The 22,241-nt window shown below is 42.1% G+C and overlaps 2 protein-coding genes across 5 annotated transcripts in view; one reads left to right on the top strand and one right to left on the bottom strand.

Annotated features, from left to right (window-relative positions):
* PDXDC1 (pyridoxal dependent decarboxylase domain containing 1) overlaps positions 1-2,106 on the top strand; it is a 45,672-nt gene extending 43,566 nt beyond the window's left edge. For both annotated transcript variants that reach the window (XM_054041637.1, XM_054041638.1), the window contains one exon: positions 209-2,106. In XM_054041637.1, coding sequence (XP_053897612.1) covers positions 209-480 — 272 coding nt within the window. In that variant the 3' untranslated portion in view covers positions 481-2,106. The remainder of the gene's footprint in view (positions 1-208) is intronic.
* Positions 2,107-3,367: 1,261 nt separating this feature from the next.
* On the bottom strand, positions 3,368-17,605 carry NTAN1 (N-terminal asparagine amidase). 3 transcript variants are annotated; one of them, XM_054042589.1, is made up of 10 exons: positions 17,470-17,605; positions 15,246-15,348; positions 15,096-15,161; positions 13,812-13,920; positions 12,446-12,519; positions 7,910-7,969; positions 6,573-6,626; positions 5,689-5,786; positions 4,501-4,614; positions 3,368-4,314 (listed from the first exon to the last, which is right to left on the bottom strand). In XM_054042589.1, the coding sequence occupies exons 1-10, from the start codon at positions 17,548-17,550 to the stop codon at positions 4,147-4,149; spliced, it is 927 nt and encodes a 308-aa protein (XP_053898564.1). In that variant the 5' UTR covers positions 17,551-17,605; the 3' UTR covers positions 3,368-4,146. The 3 variants fall into 3 exon arrangements, with proteins under 3 accessions (XP_053898564.1, XP_053898565.1, XP_053898563.1); XM_054042590.1 differs by having other exon boundaries at positions 7,910-7,963; positions 17,470-17,604; XM_054042588.1 differs by lacking the exon at positions 7,910-7,969 and having other exon boundaries at positions 17,470-17,602.
* Positions 17,606-22,241: the final 4,636 nt, after the last annotated feature.

Below are 22,241 nucleotides of genomic sequence, written 5' to 3'. Positions count from 1 at the left end.
GCCTTAACTGGGTTCCTGTTTACTGGTGCAGATTACATCAGTTACACATCTGTGCTTGTATGTCTAAATGAACTTAAATGCTGGTGCTAAATTGCATCCACGGCTTTAAAAATAGAGGCCATCTTTTTAAAATGTGGCTTATAGTTTGTATTGATTAGTCTGTGCGTTTACTGTCTTCTAATGCTATATTCATTAAACAATTCCACAGGTCAAAAGCTTTTTAAAAGATCTTTAAGAAGCTCTGATGGATTTAGTGAGACCAGTTCAGTTAGTCATACTGATGACTTGGAAAAGATGGAGCAACTCTCCCATTCTGTGTCTACTGTACAAGAGCAAGGGACTGTGGAGACAGAGAAAGCGGAGCAGCAGAATGAGATCGTACAGGTAACAAGTGACAAAACTGAAGACCTGCAAAGTGACAAATCACAACGATCAGGAAATGACTGCACTAAAGTAGAGGAACAAGAAAGTCTAAGATAAAATCCAGATTTTGTGAATGAAGACTTTGTATAATAACCACATTCCCTGTATGGCAGGGAAGTTTATGATGTATTCAAAATGTGAACAGTGCCACATGTTAGTACAGTAACTACTACTGTAATTCACAGTTAACAGGGATTTTGCACAAAAGCAAGTTAAAAACAAAGCTTTTTCCCCTAGGGGCCAGTTAACTTGTTTTATTGTACACTTATGACAATTGTTTCAACCCTATATACATTATCTCCAAAGTGATATTAAAATACCTGATTTATTTTAATGGCTTATAAACATTTGCCTGAAGGAATATTTTTTGGCAAAAGAGTGACAGTTACTGTATGAATCCAGGTGGCATTATAGTGCTTAATGAGTTGATCATACATTTGAGTTAAGGTTAAGCATGCACCTGGTGATATTTGTAAAGTGGACCTAATTTAAAAATATTCAGTAAACCTGCCAGTTGCTCACCTTTATATTTTAAATCAGTTTAATCTTAAAAAAAAAAAAAAAAAAAAAGCACAATAATGTAGGTAGTCATGCTAGCTGTAGTGCACATCAACTCATTGCTTTTTTAATCCCTAATGTTCATTAGAAATCCATTGCCTCTTACTAAAAAGGTCGTCAAGCAGTTGCAGTGCAATGAGTGACAGGGATGTACACGTGTGTATATTATGAATATGTAAATACTACTTTGCCATCAACTTTTTTTTTTTGCTGTTGTATAAATTGGCCCACTTGTTAAACTCCTTAATCTTACAGGGCTTCTGTTAACCCTTTTAGAAAGTAATTAATAGTGCCTCTGCATGACACAGATCTCTTTATTTACTGCTGCACACCCTCTATAACCAGAGTTACTGGATTCTTTTTGGTTATGTATTTTTAAAGATACTTGTTAGTAAAGCTTGAAAAAGTCATGTTGGTGATGGTTTCTACACTATTCTGATTTTTGAATAACATAACTAACTTTTAGTAGATATTGTATATATTGAAGAAATTATAGGCTACATACACTACAGCACATAGCTCCTTTATAATCTGTTCACTTGTCTAATATCACAAGTTTAATGTTCAGAAGTATTTTCACCTGCAGAAACTGACTTTACAGTGTAGAAGCAAAACAGATACACTTAAAAAAAAATGGATCCAGACCTACAAACATTGACTTAACACTATCACCAGTATTTCCTTTGCATAAATAGGATGTGCGTAAATTACTACCTTGCGTAGGTCATCATGATGGCTCTAGTGGTAACAGGATTGGATAGCATTGTGATACTTTTAAGGATTTTTTTGTTGATTTATATGTACTGTCAACTTTTCAGTTTTTGATTCTCTGGGGCGGGGGAGCTGTAGTTAAAGTATATTAAGTCAAACTTTGTTTATAATTTCAGATCTCCTAAAACAGAGTGCAATTTTTTTTAAGTACAAAAACAATTAAGTCAACTAGTCTTCCTTATTAGTTTATTTGGTAATGAAGTACATTAACATGGGTATATTTGTGGGGGGCAAAATCAAAAATTAATTTAATATTTTTATATTTGGAATTGCTGAACTAGTGGTTTTGTTGGATTAGAGCTACATACTTTAGATATTACCCGAATGTTTCAATAAAGATTCTTCAAATTACAATATCTGATTCTTCAACAGTAATTGAATTAAGTTGCACTAAAATCTGTGCTGTAGTTTATGAAAACAGGTGTTTGACTGATGAGGGTGGTTGTTCTAGGTACTAAAGAAAAACTGGAGTGTCAAACACCTCTACTACAATCTCTAGCCATATATTGCACAGCTTCTGTGTTCTAATTGTTGCTACTTCCAGTTCACTCAAGGCTCAGAGATGGTAGCTTGAGACTCAGCATTACTGTGGGGAGGATCCAGGATGGTTAAGTTTCAGGCCCAGGGTGGGACAGAAGTTGCTTTTGAGTTTGGTTAAAAGACTCCAGAGAGAAGCCCTAGGGCCCCTACACTCATACAGTGGAACAAAAGAGGAGCTCTGGAGGGGAGAAAATGGCAGGCTGATGACCAATGTTGTGTGGGATAGTGATACCCCAGATTAAGGGAAGAGACCTGGCCAGAGGGCCAAGTGACAAGAAGAGAGATCACTCCAGGGCCTAACCAAAGGGTACTAGATGACAAGTGCTGCTATGCCATGCCTGGCACTGCAAGCAGTGAATCCACTCTTACTGGACATGGAATTCTAGGCCTCCTTATTCTACTGGAACGGTTTAGTGAAGTTGTAATTAGCAAATTCAGCATTGCCCTGACTTAACAGGTGGATGTACAAAAAGAAAATGAAACAATATTTGAGATGAATAACTACACAATTCACCTGAAATCCGTAACTTACTGTATTTTGTGATCCTTAATCTTGTTTCACAGGACTAAAATCATAGGTAATCTACAATCCTGAAAATTTATTAGGGCTTTTAAAGCACAGTACACTTTATGTAAAGCTGCTGCAAAGTGTCTCACAGTTTGAGTTGTAGAAGGTCGTCATTATAGACAACTAAAACAGATTTACTTATCAAAAATTGCCACAGTTTCAGAATAACCAAACTGTCAAGTTTTCATATAGTGCAGGGATGTACATATGTAACTACAAAACAGAGGGGACAAACCTCACAAGTATTTCATGACATCTTCAATGTAGCTTCTTAATGTAAAAATATCAATATCAAGGTCGAGGTAGGGTTTAAAAAAAAAAATAGCAATCAGAGTAGTAGAAATATTTCCATTAATGTTCTTAAACTCCACCCACAGCATGTGAAGTTACATCTTTTCCTGTAGTCTCTGCAACCCAAACAATGTAGGGGTGAGTGAGCACTTCTAGCTATTTTATTTCCATTGCCCAAGCTTCAGAGAAATGCAAAAAGTAAGCAAACAACCCGAATGGTGAAAAGTTGAGTTTAATGTTTACTTTAACAGAAGATGCCCAGTGACATCTCCCATTTATTTATTAGTAAATATAAAGATTTATTATTCTAGTCCTTTTTAGAATTGAAGAGCTGTACGGAATCATACACTATTACTCCAACAGCAGTGGTAAAATGGCACTGTTTAACAAATATGCTTTCAAGGCTTATGCTCAGCCATCATTCCTGTAGGGTTAATGATTATATCTTTCAGTGTAGAAAAGCCCCCAGCCAGCTAGTGAAAAATCTCATCTATATCAGCAAAACTTACTCTTATTTATTCATTCAAGGACTTAATGGTTGGGTGTTTAAAATAAATCTCTCTCAAAAAACCCACTTACCAATGAATAAGTTTGTATGCATGTTATACTTTAAGGAGACACTTAGTCCCAGCTTGAAAAAGCACTTTTGAAAGGGCAAGTGCATATTAAATCTCTCTCTAGGTAGATTTTGCAGAAGGCCTTAATATACAACTGATTAGCACCAAAAGTAAAAACAGGGAAGGGCACATCTGAAAACAAGAAAATAGTAGTAAACATTCACTCCCTTATGTAAGTAACAGGGCAAACACATGCACCTCTGCCAAAATATTACTTTGAAAAGCCTTAAACAAGGCTAGTCTGATCTCAGGGCCAGCAGGGAATTTGACCAACATGGATTCAGAAAGATGCTCCTTGGGAAAGCACAGCCTCGCCAAAAGTGTGGCCACTTTGCTGCAAAGCGTGTCCTCCAGTGTTTGCCTCAATGTTAAATCATTTCAAAACAGTCGCTCCCATAAACCTTCTTCAGTCTTTTTATAAAGTCGAGGGTTCCTGTTAGGAAACAGGGAGTCATCGGGAAATGGATGCTCTTTTAAAAATAGCAATGCGGATCTAAGGTGAGAAACAAAGTGGGGTGGTTCAGCCAGAGGTGATGTGGAAAGATTCTGAAAAACAAGATGGTGTCATGAGCTATTTCAAACCAGATGGATAAGAACATTACATGGCTACTGGTGCCTCTAGCTTTAATTTCTGGCCTAGACAAAATGCACCCCCCTTTGAGCATTTGCACAGAAAAGCCAGCAGGGCTGACGGAATGCTAGCACAACACACATTTTTGTAACTTCAGTTACCTGTAATATCTGTTTATCATCCTGCTCCAACCAGAAGTCCACGTGTGGGAAAGGCATCCAGAAGTAAGGTCCAATGTGGAGTTGCTCTCTCTTTGCATCATAAATATTAGTCATCTGTAACAGGGAACAGGCTTTGAGGGTTTCCCTATTGAAATTGAGCAGCAGTAAGTGAACTGAACCCACCATGCCATGAAGGGGAATGAGCTTGGAGCTGGCTCCACAGCTACTTCCCCCACCCTTTGATATGCAACAAACTGCAGCTCCTGTCCTAGGCCACCAGACTATTCTTCAGTGTCCCCTGCTCCTGTCCTGCTCAGCCATCTACCTCTCCTTCACTGCTTGTCTTGTTTCAGCTCCCTTGTCCACCCTGCAATGCTGCTACACACACACACCTCTCCCTCCCTACTCTGCCCTGAATTAACCAAACGATTAGACAAAACAGCTGCTCTGCCCTTATACAAGAGGCTAAATAGCCTTTTTGTGCCAGAATTTTGGGCTCAAGATCTTAAGTGGCAAACCTTAAATCCACAGATATTCCAGCTGCTTCTACACCATGATCCTGGGGACAGTAGAGGGTGTTCCCCTGTTATAGTTTAGTAGGCATGGGTCAAGATCCTGCAAATACTTCCTTGTGCAAGTGTCTTCTTACTGAAGTCGTTAGCCTTTGGATGAAAGCAGTGTCTTTATGTAGCACGCCTGCATCTGAGAGATCATGTGGACCGAAGAGAGCTGGGTTCAATGTCCAGCTCTGCCACAGACTTCCTGCGTGACTCAGGCAAGTCAGTTAGTCTCTGTACCTCAATTCCAGGTCTGTAAAATTGGATTAACACCACTACCCCTCTCTCACCCTTCCTCTGCCAGGGACTGACTGTCCAGCATCTAGCACAGTGGTACTCTGATCTCAGCTGAGGCCTCCAGGAGCTACTGTAATACAAATACTGAAGTCTGTCCTTGTTTCCAAATAGAATACTTGTCCAAGTTTTCCATCAGGTACCAGCAGCTGTTGTAGTACAGATATTGGCTAGTATGTCCAGTGTTTGTCTCTGATTACACAACCACAAACTGGCAGTATATTTGTTTCTGCCACAGACAAAATATCAGGAGTATTTTTCTCTTAAGAGTTGTTCTCCACTCCCCCCACCTATATTATATATATGTGTATATGTGTATATGTATGTTTTCACTCACTGGTGCTCCTGTTAACATATGGGCTGAACGCAAATCCTCATCTGGTCCCTTATCTGGAAAAGTTGCATGGAAAATCTCTGCTGTTTTAACATTCACAGCTGGGGAGAAAATGGTTTGAATAAAACACAGTTAACCAGCTAATGACGACATTTAAAATGTCCATCCCCCCACAAACACAGAATTCCAGACCAACAGCACTCTTTGGTACAGACAAAGGTGAATTTCAGAACCTATCAGACACGAATATCAAAGACTATGACAGAGAAACATGTTTAAGTTTCACTTTCTGGTTCACTTGTATTTTCATAGTGCTATTGGGTTTCTAGCAGCCCCGAGGAAAGTTTAAAGGAATATGGTCAATTTGAAGATACCACTATAGGAAGACAATTTTTGGACAAATTGTATTCCTATAGTGGTATAAAGATCACAAACTGAAAGTAGTTAGAAGAAAAAAAAGGGGGGGGGGGGGAAGAGAACAAAATCAACTAAACCCAGCAGAAAGGAGTTGGACTCCAAACAGAAAAGGCAAAGGATCAAGCAGTCTAGCTCACTGCAGGCCAATAGTTCAGCTAAATGCCATGAAATAACCCTTCAGGCTCTATGATCTCATTAAAAGGAAAAGAAAAAATATACACATGCTCCTAACCAAGAGGACCCTTTCCAAAGGCATTTTCCAAGCAGCAGTACATCTTCAGCATCTAGCAAAGCCTGTCTGAGTGGTATTAACAGCAGCCCTGTCCTACCAGAGTTAGCATCAGAGCTACACTGATCTGCGCACCAGGGTATTTTATATCTTCTATATTAGCCTTGGCTGGCAAATGTGTTACCTTTACAAGTCTGAACAGCAACCAGTTTCAAACAGTATACAAGATCATTGTACTCACCTATTCCATAAATGATTGGGAAATGATTGTCCTTTTCCTTCCTATCATTTAATTCTGTTTCAAAAAGAACAAATATGTCAAATAATCCAGCCACTGTCAGCATGTTTATTTCCAAGCAGCGTTAGTTTAGCTTTAGTCAGGGAGGTGCCCAGACCTTACCCAAAAAAAATAAAAAAATAAAAAATTGTGGGACATGCAACCTAAAGCAGCCACAAGGGAACTGAAGACTTGGGTTCATATCCTTGTTTAACTCAAGTGAAGTGAGTTTATCTATTTATGTTTTTATACCATGTCTATTATCATGGTATACAGGACAAATTCAGACACAGGCAGGGTAGTTCCATCTCAGAAGAATGGCAACTGCTTATGCCAGTTCTGAATTAATCCTTATCTTTGTTGAACATTTATCCACAGAGCAGAACCAGATTATATAAAATCACTCCTGTTCTTTTTGCGGATATAGACTAACACGGCTGTTACTCTGAATACACCATAGAAATCATTCAGATCCTAACAGGCCTGGGACTGAAACAGCTGCTCTGGACTAAAATGCATTGACAAGGGCAGCATGGGAAAGGTGTAACGCTTCTGCCACACCATGACTGGCTCTAGCCAAAGCTATTAGCCCCTCAATTTCACATGCCAAAAACATACAGCTGTAATGCTGCCATCTTTCAAAGGTTTAAGCTACAGCCAGTGTGAAAATACAGCTCTTGTTCTCACTGAAAATGAAGAGACATCAAAAATAATCAGACTTTAATTGGCTACAATGGAGGAAAAAGAAACCGAAGAGGGGACAGAGGGAAAGGATGATAAAAGAACAATAATTTGGGGCATGTGTCTCCTACACACTTCATTCATCTGTCTGCTACAATACTGACTAAACACACACACTAAATGCAGGAGGCAGGTCTAGTGATATCAACTGATCCTAAATGGATTTAGGTTTCCTTCCCAGCAGAAATACAAACGTCTAAAATGTGGAGTGCTCACAGGACCACATGGGTGAAATACTTCAGCTATTTCCACAGGTCCTATTAGCAACTGCAAGTTGCCATAGCACTTCTGGGAAGAGAAGCCCTAGCCATTGCCCTTCCTGCGGTGTGCTGTGGTAAATCACTACTTCCAGAATACTGACTCTGGAGTGCCCAACTAAAATGAACAGATCAGTATACAACAGCAAAAAACACTGTAGGCAGTAAGCCCTCATGTGCCTAGAGCTCACAAACTCACAAAGCTTACAGGCCAGATGGAAAGGTTGCCTCTCCTAAAATGAAGAGAGTCTATTTCAAAGACTAAACATACTTTTACAAAAGGGAAAACATTAAAACTCTTACCTGTCACACAGAAAGTCACTAAATGGACATCATCTTGCTGGAGATCAAATGTTCCTACACCAACAACAGTAGCAGCAAGGTATAAAACTGACTCATGTCAAGGCATGTGCTGCATATAACTATGGGGTATATCAATGCTGTGCACTGCAGATTAGAGGTGAGGCCCTCATTACCAACAGGACTGCTGATACACCACTGGTGGAGGAGGAGATGGCTCAGGGTGGACGCTGGCAGCTGGTTACTTCTGGCAGCAGGCAGTGCTCCACCCTTGCTCCGAACCCTCCTGCCGTGGTTATAGGTAACCGTTATGCTCTTCTTGATACAGGAAAGAAGGAATCACTCCCTACAGTAAAGGAGGAGAAGCCTCGTACCCCTAAGGCTGGAGAGTCTGCTGCCACCACTGCGAATAGGAAACGTAGGGTAGTGGTGGTCGGAGACTCTCTGCTGAGGGGGACGGAGGCGCCCATCTGTCGCCCTGACATTTCATCTCGGGAGGTATGCTGCCTGCCGGGGGCCCGTATCCGAGACGTTACGGAGGCATTGTCGAGGATTATCCGGCCCTCTGACTACTACCCCATGCTACTCATCCATGTGGGCACAAATGATACTGCGCGGTGTGACACTGAGCGGATCAAGAGTGACTACAGGGCTCTGGGAGCACGGGTGAAGGAGTTTGGAGCACAGGTGGTATTCTCTTCAATTCTTCCTGTTAAAGGTAGGGGCCCGAGCAGAGACAGATGCATCATGGAGGTGAATGCCTGGCTGCGAAGATGGTGTCGCCAGGAGGGCTTTGGCTTCCTAGACCACGGGATGCTATTCGAGGAAGGACTGCTAGGCAGAGATGGCGTTCACCTTTCGAGGAGAGGGAAGACCCTATTCGGACACAGACTGGCTAACCTAGTGAGGAGGGCTTTAAACTAGGTTCGACGGGGACAGGTGAGCAAAGCCCACAGGTAAGTGGGGAACATGGAGACCGGGGAAATGAGTCGGAAACAAGAGGGAGTGTGGGCTATATTGGCAGAGAGAAAGGAGAGTCAGGAAAAAACTGGGAGGAAAGATCAAACCAGTATCTTAGATGCCTATATACAAATGCGAGAAGTATGGGGAATAAGCAGGAAGAACTGGAAGTGCTAATAAATAAATACAACTATGACATTGTTGGCATCACTGAAACTTGGTGGGATAATACACATGATTGGAATGTTGGTGTGGATGGGTACAGCTTGCTCAGGAAGGATAGACAGGGGAAAAAGGGAGGAGGTGTTGCCTTATATATTAAAAATGTACACACTTGGACTGAGGTAGAGATGGACATAGGAGACGGAAGTGTTGAGAGTCTCTGGGTTAGGCTTAAAGGGGCAAAAAACAAGGGAGATGTCATGCTAGGCGTCTACTACAGGCCACCTAACCAGGTGGAAGAGGTGGATGAGGCTTTTTTCAAGCAACTAACAAAATCATCCAAAGCCCAAGATTTGGTGGTGATGGGGGACTTCAACTATCCGGATATATGTTGGGAAAATAACACAGCGGGGAACAGACTATCCAACAAATTCTTGGACTGCATTGGAGACAACTTTTTATTTCAGAAGGTTGAAAAAGCTACTAGGGGGGAAGCTGTTCTAGACTTGATTTTAACAAATAGGGAGGAACTCGTTGAGAATGTGAAAGTAGAAGGCAGCCTGGGTGAAGTGATCATGAAATCATAGACTTTGCAATTCTAAGGAAGGGTAGAAGGGAGAACAGCAAAATAGAGACAATGGATTTCAGGAAGGCAGATTTTGGGAAGCTCAGAGAGCTGATAGGTAAGGTCCCATGGGAATCAAGACTGAGGGGAAAAACAACTGAGGAGAGTTGGCAGTTTTTCAAAGGGACACTATTAAGGGCCCAAAAGCAAGCTATTCCGCTGGTTAGGAAAGATAGAAAATGTGGCAAAAGACCACCTTGGCTTAACCACGAGATCTTGCACGATCTAAAAAATAAAAAGGAGTCATATAAAAAATGGAAACTAGGACAGATTACAAAGGATGAATATAGGCAAACAACACAGGAATGCAGGGGCAAGATTAGAAAGGCAAAGGCACAAAATGAGCTCAAACTAGCTACGGGAATAAAAGGAAACAAGAAGACTTTTTATCAATACATTAGAAGCAAGAGGAAGACCAAAGACAGGGTAGGCCCACTGCTTAGTGAAGAGGGAGAAACAGTAACAGGAAACTTGGAAATGGCAGAGATGCTTAATGACTTCTTTGTTTCAGTCTTCACCGAGAAGTCTGAAGGAATGCCTAACATAGTGAATGCTAATGGGAAGGGAGTAGGTTTAGCGGATAAAATAAAAAAAGAACAAGTTAAACATCACTTAGAAAAGTTAGATGCCTGCAAGTCACCCGGGCCTGATGAAATGCATCCTAGAATACTCAAGGAGCTAATAGAGGAGGTATCTGAGCCTCTAGCTATTATCTTTGGAAAGTCATGGGAGACGGGAGAGATTCCAGAAGACTGGAAAAGGGCAAATATAGTGCCCATCTATAAAAAGGGAAATAAAAACAACCCAGGTAACTACAGACCAGTTAGTTTAACTTCTGTGCCAGGGAAGATAATGGAGCAAGTAATTAAGGAAATCGTCTGCCAACACTTGGAAGGTGGTAAGGTGATAGGGAATAGCCAGCATGGATTTGTGAAGAACAAATCATGTCAAACCAATCTGATAGCTTTCTTTGATAGGATAACGAGCCTTGTGGATAAGGGTGAAGCGGTGGATGTGGTATACCTAAACTTTAGTAAGGCATTTGATACGGTCTCGCATGATATTCTTATCGATAAACTAGGCAAATACAAATTAGATGGGGCTACTATAAGGTGGGTGCATAACTGGCTGGATAATCGTACTCAGAGAGTTGTTATTAATGGTTCCCAATCCTGCTGGAAAGGCGTAACGAGTGGGGTACCGCAGGGGTCTGTTTTGGGACCGGCTCTGTTCAATATCTTCATCAACGACTTAGATATTGGCATAGAAAGTACGCTTATTAAGTTTGCGGATGATACCAAACTGGGAGGGATTGCAACTACTTTGGAGGACAGGGTCATAATTCAAAATGATCTGGACAAATTGGAGAAATGGTCTGAGTTAAACAGGATGAAGTTTAACAAAGACAAATGCAAAGTGCTCCACTTAGGAAGGAAAAATCAATTTCACACATACAGAATGGGAAAAGACTGTCTAGGAAGGAGTACGGCAGAAAGGGATCTAGGGGTTATAGTGGACCACAAGCTAAATATGAGTCAACAGTGTGATGCTGTTGCAAAAAAAGCAAACATGATTCTGGGATGCATTAACAGGTGTGTTGTGAGCAAGACACGAGAAGTCATTCTTCCGCTCTACTCTGCTCTGGTTAGGCCTCAGCTGGAGTATTGTGTCCAGTTCTGGGCGCCGCATTTTAAAAAAGATGTGGAGAAACTGGAAAGGGTCCAAAGAAGAGCAACAAGAATGATTAAAGGTATTGAGAACATGACCTATGAAGGAAGGCTGAAAGAACTGGGTTTGTTTAGTTTGGAAAAGAGAAGACTGAGAGGGGACATGATAGCAGTTTTCAGGTATCTAAAAGGGTGTCATAAGGAGGAGGGAGAGAACTTGTTCACCTTAGCCTCTAAGGATAGAACCAGAAACAATGGGTTTAAACTGCAGCAAGGGAGGTCTAGGTTGGACATTAGGAAAAAGTTCCTAACTGTCAGGGTGGTTAAACACTGGAACAAATTGCCTAGGGAGGTTGTGGAATCTCCGTCTCTGGAGATATTTAAGAGTAGGTTAGATAAATGTCTATCAGGGATGGTCTAGGCAGTATTTGGTCCTGCCATGCGGGCAGGGGACTGGACTCGATGACCTCTCGAGGTCCCTTCCAGTCCTAGAATCTATGAATCTATGAATAAATCTCCCACTCCATTGTTCTGGATACAGATAATGGACCAGTGTGTGTTTTCCAGATATGTCGCAATATCTTGCTCTTATAAAATAAAGAGAAAGCTACTCTATACAACAGTAATTTACACAACTGGCCATTGGCAAGGGCAGAAAGTTGTTAAAGAGAAAGCTTTGTTTATCAACATTTTATTCCTTTTACAAGCATTTGTTTAAGGTAGCTCTGGCATTGTGATCTCAGGTTTAGTTTGTTACACATTTAGCAGGGTACATTCATTAGTAATACCCATTTTATATATGGGTAAATATAGGTACAGAGAGAGAAGAGCCTTGCCCAAGATCATACAGCATGTCACACACACACTATTATCTATCTATCTAGATAGATAGATAGATAAGTACATGTGTAAATCATCTCACTGCCCCATCCCCATGTATAAACACATGCTGCACTTCAAATTCCCAAATGGAGAAAAACTCAAATCCAAGATTTTTTTTCTACTGTATAATTGAGGATTAAGATCACACACATACACACACACACACACACACACACACACACGGCCCAAATCCAGCCAGAATTCTAGTTTTTGGACATGAGAATGGAAAAAATATGAACTTACTAAGAAGCTGATTAGTAAGTTTTTGAGATAACTGCCTATCATCATTGAAACCTCCAACTAGGTGAACTTCCAGCCTAACAAATAGAGATGGAATAACAGGAAACAGCAATTAAAAAGACGTCCCAATGTGAATAGCTTTTCAATACAATCCCCAGCCCACACCGTACAGTGATCATTAGAGAAGGCTCATTTACTACAGTCACATGCGCCAGTTGATTGTGTATTACCTCATGACCTAATGTGAGTAACCTCTTTGTTCTGGACACTATAGGGAATATCAGATGAGCAACACAAACTAAGGACTTGAATCTGAGAGGCACTGAACATGGGAAGTTGCCACTGAGCTTGAGGGGATTTACAGGTACTCAGCTCCTCACAGGACTGGACCTTAAATTACAAAGCTATGTTTTAAGCTTCTCAACAAAGATCAATCAAATGTACTCCAGTGACTTCCTTGCAACTCACTCAAACCTTAAGATAGGGGTCTTGGTGAGACGTCTGTGTAAATATGGCTCCTCTTTCACTCTATAGGTCTGTTCTCCGTGGTCAAGCTCTTCAAAAGTGACTAGTGATTTTCAGGTATCCAACTTCAGGGGACCCCGTAAAGGGACCCAATTCTTAGAAAGTGCTGAAGAGTCACCAGCTGAAAATCAGGCCCCTTTAAGGTGTTTCAAGTAAGAAAATACTTGCAACTACTTGCTTTTGAGTAAGTCTCGGACCAGGTGTATTCAGTGTTGTATCTGCCAACTTTACCAAGTTTTGCCTCTACAGGTCTGACAGGAGTAAACACAATCAAAAGGAATTGAGCTGAATTCTTTTCTGGCTCCCACAACAGCAACAAAATTTATAACTAAATTCTGATTCAGAAGCTTTATTGTTTTATGTGCAAGCCAGAAACTTCCAGATTAACTCAGATCCCAGGATGAGTTTACAGAACCAACAGTTTTTAAAAAAAAGCAAGAATTCATTTGTGAAACTAAGCACATTGGAGATGGAAATCACTGAGACACACACAATAAACATGGAACCTCACAATGGCGGTTTTACAGAGACACTGTTCAAAGCAGACTCACGCTTTAAATTAAAGCGCTGCTAAGAGAACTACAAAAATAATATATACATACAAATGTCGATGGTTCTGAGTAAATCAAGAAAAAAAGCTATTACATCTGTAACAATGCCAGTAGGCAAAAAAAATATCACTGTGGAAACAGTACCTTGTTGAGATGGGTTTTCCTGCCCTAGCTCAGCAAGCCGCTAATTCTTTATCTGAGCCCCAAATGATCACATTTAGAATTTCTCACCTTACACACAACAGTGACCCCTGCAAAATACCGTATACAAGACATAATAGAGCAGAGCTAACCTTCCACATTCTGTGTCATTAGAGAAAGATTTTACTGCACTCATAATCAGCGACACCTCGGCTTGCGTGCTGGATCCATCACAGTGTGTCAAGCAGGTAGCGCCACTCCCTGAAAGGCGGGCAATAAGCAAACATTTACCTGACCACAGCTCTGTACAACAGCAACAAAAACTTTGTCATTCTGTAGAGTAGGTTATAAAATGGATAAACCGCATCCAGATTTTACAGGAGGAGAAACTGGCACTACAAGAGATTAAGTGACTTGTCTGATATCACACAAATTCAGTGTAGTCAGGAACAGAACCTCAGTCTCCTGATTCCCAATATCCTGCTGAAACCACTAGGTCTCCTGTGCTGCCTTCATAAGAGCCAGGGACTGAGTTCCATTCCCATCTCTGTCACTAAGGGCTTGTCTACACTTGAAACACTACTGCAGCACTTCAGCATAGACACTACCTATACCAGCCATTCTCAAGCTGTGGGGCAGGACCCCAAAGTGGGTCACCAGGGCTGGCTTAGACTTGCTGGGGCCCAGGGCCAAAGCCGTAGCTTGAGCCCCACCACCCAAAGCCTGAGGGTTTCAGCGCTGCGTGTTGGGACTCAGATTACAGGCCCCCTGCCTGGGGCTGAAGCCCTTTGGCTTCAGCTTTGCCCTCTCCTCCTCCCCGCCAAAGTCAGTTGGGTTCGGGCAGGCTCGGGCGGGCTCAGGCTTCGGTCCCCCGGCCTGGGGTCGTATCGTAATTTTTATTGTCAAAAGGGGGTCGCAGTGCACAGAAGTTTGAGAACCCCTGACCTATACCAACAGGAGTGGTTCTTCCGCCAGCATAGGTAATCCACCTCTCCAAGAAGCAGTAGCTAGGTCAATGGAAGAATTCTTCTGCTGATGTAGTGCTATCTACACAGGGACTTCGGTCAGTTTAACTTCGTTGCACGAGGGGGTGGATTTTTCAGTCTAAATCTGGATCGATCTAAATTCTTTAGTGTAGACAGGCCCTGAGTCACTGTATGACACTAGACAAGTCACTTACTTAACCAACAAATCAGACTCCTGTGGTCTAAGGGTTAGAGTGAACATGCAGCTCTAACATATGTAGCCAAAGGTAATGCAGGCTGGTAATAGCAAGGTTTCTTAAAACGTGACCCATGCAAACTACAATAAATGAATTAGAACACCCAGTGTAAGCTCAATACATCAAATGTGGAAATTCCATATGAAATAACAGTCATTACACAGCCATTATTTGAGAAACATGCATCTCATGGTCCAGGTTTCCTTTATGATACCTGTGTGTCTGAGCACCACCAAGTGGCAGGTAGTTGCATCATCAGACCCAAGGATGGACACGGAACCTGTTTTAAAGGAGAGAAATACAGTAAGAATTTGTCCTTCATGCCTGTTGCTTCAATAGCTAACATTATTGCATCCCCACGTACCATCTTTAGGGGTGGTCACTGCAAACTCTCTTTGCTGGATGTATAGAAGTCCTTTGGGTCCCACTGTTTGAGCAGGTTGGCCTCTTAGAACTCTTGCTTTCTCCTGTAAATAAATTGCACTCAGACTAAAATGGCTGAAAGAGCAGGTATAGCAAGTACTAGAATGGACACCGACCCAACCAGGCCTATGGAAAACAGAGGGAATCAGGTGACAGTTCAGGGAAGACCATGAAGGCTGAGATTGACCATAAATACTTACATTTCATGGCGTTTTACATCTTCAGTAACGAAGGGGGAGGCCAAAGACTCGGAACATGGATTGGATATCAGCAGACCTGAGTGTGACTGGTTTCCACAACAACCAAGCCTACAATCATGAGTTTTGGAAGAAGGCTATAAAAGTCATTGATCCCCAAAGAGGTAAGTGGCAAGAAAGAAGAAGAGTGTTTTACATCCTCAAGGCTTTTTCCAAACATTAACCAGTTAATCTTCACATCACCTCAGACACAAAGAGTCTGTCATCCCCACTTTAAAAATGGAGAGAGAGTAAAAGAAAAGGACTTGACCAAGGCCAGATAATCATTAATCAGTACAAGAGCTGAACTCAGCAGTTTCTGGCTCCTAGCCCTGTGCTCAGTCTACTGCTATGACTAGAACAGTTAAATATTTAAGTCAGATCTATTAGCTTCCCTATAGTTGTTATCTTGGATGCTTTTAAGAGACATTCACAAAGGATAATTTTTAAAGGCTTGACTGTAATAACCTTACACACATATAGCAAATAGCATGATGCAACATGAGTAGTCCTGCTAAAGTCAAAAGGACTCCTTATGGAGGAAAGTACTGTTCAGGGTGAGTAAGGTAATCACAATCTAGAGCTAAAATACCAGAAGATATGAACAAAATAATCAACTTGATTACTTGTAAGTTGTTTTTATTTGAGGATTTCATTCATTATAAATCTTTATTATTATATTAGTACTAGAGAATTAACATACATAAGCCTCCTATTTGGAGAATGAACCAAAAAGTCTATTGTACCAGCAAACCCTGGATTGCTCAAATGACTCTGGGTCTCCCCATAGAAGCAGTCTTGGAAGTACAAACACTATGTTCATTTCTTTAGCCGGTAGGAAACTCCTCCCACTGGCTTGAATGCAGTAGAGGGATAGATTCTAAGTGATATTTGCTCATCTACGCTCCACAAAACATTATGTAACCCTCCTTCCCATAAACCAAACTGTTACTGAGTACTCTGGTTCCTGAAGCTGACCACACACATCATTCAACATGATTTACTTTAATACCCAATCACAAACTTGAGTCTGTTTTGTACTAGCAATGTCTAAGACTGGGTACGCATAGCCTGATTTGGGAGCTGCGGGGGCTCAGTGCTGTGAGAATCTAGCCAGAAACATTATTACAGGGTATGGACTTGATGATTCAATAGGGGTTCTCCATTTCCAGTGGCTATAACATAATAGCATTCTCTAGTATGGGAAGGGGGGGGGGGAATGGAGCTTGGGCTTTTTTGCTTCTTGATAATGCATAAAGACCCTCCCCTCCAATACCCATAGCTGACATCTATGCCCCTGCACTGCCCATGCCAGAACACCCTGTATCAGGGCTCCTGGGCCCCCAAGACCACCACATGCCAGGATGTCTATGCCTCCAACATGCGGGCACCACATCAGGGTTTCTGCCCTCCCACCCAGCACCCCACACTGGGGGGGGGAAAGAGGGGTGCATGCCTCCAACACCGGAGAGCACCCTATGCCAGAAAGACAAGGTCTGGCTCCAGAGCTGGTCTCTCTCACCAACAGAAGTGAGTCCAGTAAAAGATGTTACACCTCCCACCTTTTCTCTTTAATATCCTGGGACCCACATGGCGACAACACTGCATATACCCTGGGCCAGGGCATTTAGCCCACTGAGAGCGCCAAACACAGGCGTACAGACCCCCATCCTACTTGGTAAGTTACCTGTGACATTGGTAAACCCCCCTTTTCCCCCGTCAAAGACAATAGGCTCTGGACTTCTCATTAGAGGAGAGGTGCTTCCGTCCAAAGCCTGCTCCACCCCGGCCAGCTCGGGAGATGGCACAAACCTACTCCCTCCAGCTGGGCACTGCAGCCTTCCTGGTTGGAGTCCGACAACCCTCCAGCCTCCCCACTGGAGCTGCCCTTCCTTCCCTGCACCCCCGCCGCAGCCCCCGTCCCCTTACCTCCAGGTGCGGGTAGGTGCGGATCAGCTCCCCCGGGGGCTGGGCCAGGTCGATCCGATCCCCGTTAATCAGCAGAGGCATCTCTGGGAAGCGCCCGCTCCTGAGGCTGCCGAGCGGACTACTTCCGATAGCAGCCAGCTGGGAGGGGAGGCTGCATGGGCTGACATCGCAAGGGGTTCTGGGAGATGTAGTCCGGATGGAGAAGCCTGGTTTGGATTTGAGTAGTTCTGTGCAAGCAGCCGGAGTGTCTGCCGCCGGAGCCTGCACAAACCTGACTTCAACTAAGGGCGGGGAAAGAAAACGATACTGATGCACGTTAGACCACCTCACCCCCACTCCCAAGAGAGCAGCATAGGTACTCTCCCCTCTTAAAATGACAAGTTTCAGAGTAACAGCCGTGTTAGTCTGTATCCGCAAAAAGAAGAACAGGAGTACTTGTGGCACCTTAGAGACTAACAAATTTATTAGAGCATAAGCTTTCGTGGACGACAGCCCACTTCTTCGGATGCATATAGAATGGAACATATAATGAGGAGATATATATACACACATACAGAGAGCATAAACAGGTGGGAGTTGTCTTACTAACTCTGAGAGGCCAATTAATTAAGAGAAAAAAAAAAAAAAAAAAAAAAAACTTTTGAAGTGATAATCAAGCTAGCCGAGTACAGACAGTGTGATAAGAAGTGTGAGAGTACTTACAAGGGGAGATAGTCAACGTTTGTAATGGCTCAGCCATTCCCAGTCCTTATTCAAACCGGAGTTGATTGTGTCTAGTTTGCATATCAATTCTAGCTCTGCAGTCTCTCTTTGGAGTCTGTTTTTGAAGTTTTTCTGTTGTAATATAGCCACCCGCAGGTCTGTCACTGAATGACCAGACAGGTTAAAGTGTTCTCCCACTGGTTTTTGAGTATTTTGATTCCTGATGTCAGATTTGTGTCCATTATAATTAATAGAGGGCTTCTACGTCCATAGTGGCCAGGATGGTGTTTTCTGGAAGATCACCGATGGATTGTAGTTTCCTCAGGAAGTCAGTGGTGTCTCGAAGATAGCTGGGAGTGCTGGTAGCGTAGGGTCTTAGGACAGAGTCTACATAACCAGACAAGCCTGATGTTAGGGTGCCAATGCCTGAGATGATGGGGCGTCCAGGATATCCAGGTTTATGGATCTTGGGTAGCAAATAGAATACCCCTGGTCGGGGTTCTAGGCATGTGTCTGTACGGATTTGTTCCTGTGCTACGTCGAAAGTAGGATTCTAGGTCACCGCAGAACTGTATCATATTCATGAGTCTGGAGGGACAAAAGGAGAGGCCCCGAGATAGGACAGACTCTTCTGCTGTAGCCCTCTACACCAATATTCCACACAAAGATGGACTACAAGCTATCAGGAACAGTATCCCTGATAATGTCACAGCTAACCTGGTGGCTGAACTTTGTGATTTTGTCCTCACCCACAACTATTTCACATTTGGGGACAATATATACCTTCAAGTCAGCGGCACTGCTATGGGTACCCGCATGGCCCCACAATATGCCAACATTTTTATGGCTGACTTAGAACAACGCTTCCTTAGCTCTCGTCCCCTAACGCCCCTACTCTACTTGCGCTACATTGATGACATCTTCATCATCTGGACCCATGGAAAAGAAGCCCTTGAGGAATTTCACCATGATTTCAATAATTTCCATCCCACCATCAACCTCAGCCTAGATCAATCCACACAAGCGGTCCATTTCCTGGACACTACTGTGCTAATAAGCGATGGTCACATCAATACCACCCTATACCGGAAACCTACTGACCGCTACACTTACCTACATGCCTCCAGCTTCCATCCAGGACACACCACACGATCCATTGTCTACAGCCAAGCTCTAAGATATAACCTCATTTGCTCCAATCCCTCGGATAGAGACAAGCACCTACAAGATCTCTATCAAGCATTCTTAAAACTACAATACCCACCTGCTGAAGTGAAAAAACAGATTGACAGAGCCAGACGAGTACCCAGAAGTCACCTCCTACAAGACAGGCCCAACAAAGAAAATAACAGAACACCACTAGCTGTCACCTTCAGCCCCCAACTAAAACCTCTCCAGCGCATCATCAGAGATCTACAACCTATCCTGAAAGATGATCCTTTACTCTCACAGATCTTGGGAGACAGACCTGTCCTCGCTTACAGACAACCCCCCAACCTAAAGCAAATACTCACCAGCAACCACACATCACTGAACAAAACCACTAACCCAGGAACCTATCCTTGTAACAAACCCCGATGCCAACTCTGTCCACATATCTATTCAAGTGACATCATCATAGGACCTAATCACATCAGCCATACCATCAGGGGCTCGTTCACCTGCACATCTACCAATGTGATCTATGCCATCATGTGCCAGCAATGCCCCTCTGCCATGTACATTGGCCAAACCGGACAGTCTCTACGCAAAAGAATTAATGGACACAAATCTGACATCAGGAATCAAAATACTCAAAAACCAGTGGGAGAACACTTTAACCTGTCTGGTCATTCAGTGACAGACCTGCGGGTGGCTATATTACAACAGAAAAACTTCAAAAACAGACTCCAAAGAGAGACTGCAGAGCTAGAATTGATATGCAAACTAGACACAATCAACTCCGGTTTGAATAAGGACTGGGAATGGCTGAGCCATTACAAACGTTGACTATCTCCCCTTGTAAGTACTCTCACACTTCTTATCACACTGTCTGTACTCGGCTAGCTTGATTATCACTTCAAAAGTTTTTTTTTTTTTTTTTTTTTTTCTCTTAATTAATTGGCCTCTCAGAGTTAGTAAGACAACTCCCACCTGTTTATGCTCTCTGTATGTGTGTATATATATCTCCTCATTATATGTTCCATTCTATATGCATCCGAAGAAGTGGGCTGTAGTCCACGAAAGCTTATGCTCTAATAAATTTGTTAGTCTCTAAGGTGCCACAAGTACTCCTCTTAAAATGAAACTTGCAACCCCAGAAAGGATTGAAGAAATGTGCGGTTCACAGCTAGGACAATTGCAGATCTGTCTGAATTTCCACCTCCAGGACAGGGACTACTGAACTCCAGCAGGGCTGTATTTAAAATAAACCATCTCTAATGGAAACTACAGGGGGCATTTTAAGCAGGCAGAATATAATGACCCATCATGGAATCAGCCCATTACAGTAGGCTTTAGTTCTCTCATGAAGAGTACCATCAATTACACAAGCAGGGCACAAATACTCATCAAACCAAATTTGCAGCAGACCAGAAAAAAAAAGAGGCCCACTGAATGTGTGGGCCCAGCCATTTGTACATGTAGAAATCCTGTCTTTAGATAAGAAGAGGCAGTAAGATATACTCGCACATACAGATTTTCTCCCCCCACATCCACACATTTTGTGGGTACAGTTAGATCCATGCTGAAAATTTAGCACATTTTGTCAAATTAAGAGTTTCATACCTTAAAAGCAGTAAATAATTAATTGCTTGAGGCATATTCAGAAATATTTATTTAAAACTGGGTATTTTCAATCAACCCCCACTTCCTATGCACTGGCTTGGTATCTGCAGCACTCAGCACAACCCTCACTTCTAATGGCCCAAGTCAGACCTTGTACAGGCTGGAAAGTGATACTGTGGTCTGACATATATTGCATTAATTCATTTAAGTCTTAAACAAATCTGATTTTTCCTTTCTCCACAAAAGTCAGCGGAATCAGATGTAATTAATAAATATGAGTTGTACTGGAAGGGTCCCTCAAACTGTCGTCAGCAAACTGAAGTGAAGGAAATGTTGGGATGAAATCAGCCCTCTCTGGATACTACTACAAATCTCTGGTGGAGATTATTTCTAACTACTCATAAGAATACTTTTGTAGAAACATTTTTGCTTTTGACTATACTAAATGTCATGTATTTTCAAATTAATTTCCCAGAGATACAGATCCCCAAAACTGACATCCTTCTCAAAAGACACACACAGAAACGACATATGCCCCATGATAAGCAGTGGGCTATATGTATTGCTAATTAGACCTGAATGGAAAATTTAAAGATGTTGGGAGAAAAACCAGACTCCCCCTTTCATTTTCCAGCCAGCTGTATTCTCAGTATTCTCACTATAATTTTGCCCAGCAAAGGATAAACACTTCTAGCAAAGTGCAGCTTAATAAGCTTATTAGCTAGGTGTTGTTGCCTCCTTTTATTATGGTTATAAAAGCATAAATGGGAAAAACAAGCAAAGAGAACGTAGGATCCATAGTCTTTGTGATCACACATAGCCCTAATCAGGGGATTTATACAGACTAAGACACAGAAACCTTGTGGGAGCCCTTGTTAAAATATTGCTTACACAGAAGATCCCTAACAATCTAACACCCTGAAAGGTCTGGTGTTGATTGTTTGACTAGCTAGGACAACTGAATATGTGCTCATTTTTTAACATTACAATTTTCAAGATGTCCCAAAATGTGGGTCTAAATACAAAGCAAATATTTTTCTAGAGCTAATAAAAAAAATATATATATCTCACACACGTGCGCAAATCCCCAGATCACATACAAGATATAGCAATGTTAGCCAGAAGAAAAAACTGGCATTATGTTTTGGAAAAAAGTCTTATATCTGAGTTCACCCAACATTTTGACAAAGCCATTGGTGTCACGGGGAAGAATGCAATCTTTTGATCACTTTGGAACCATTCTTTCCTTACTGTTGCTTAAGATAAGTACTTTTATGTTGGGAGATAAGGCAATTAATTTCAAA

This window comes from Malaclemys terrapin, chromosome 10 (genome assembly GCF_027887155.1).
Source record: "Malaclemys terrapin pileata isolate rMalTer1 chromosome 10, rMalTer1.hap1, whole genome shotgun sequence".
In the NCBI taxonomy this organism is placed as follows: domain Eukaryota; kingdom Metazoa; phylum Chordata; order Testudines; family Emydidae; genus Malaclemys; species Malaclemys terrapin.
The sequence above is the reverse complement of the archived record's forward strand: the minus strand, read 5'-3'. Positions and strand labels throughout refer to the sequence as shown.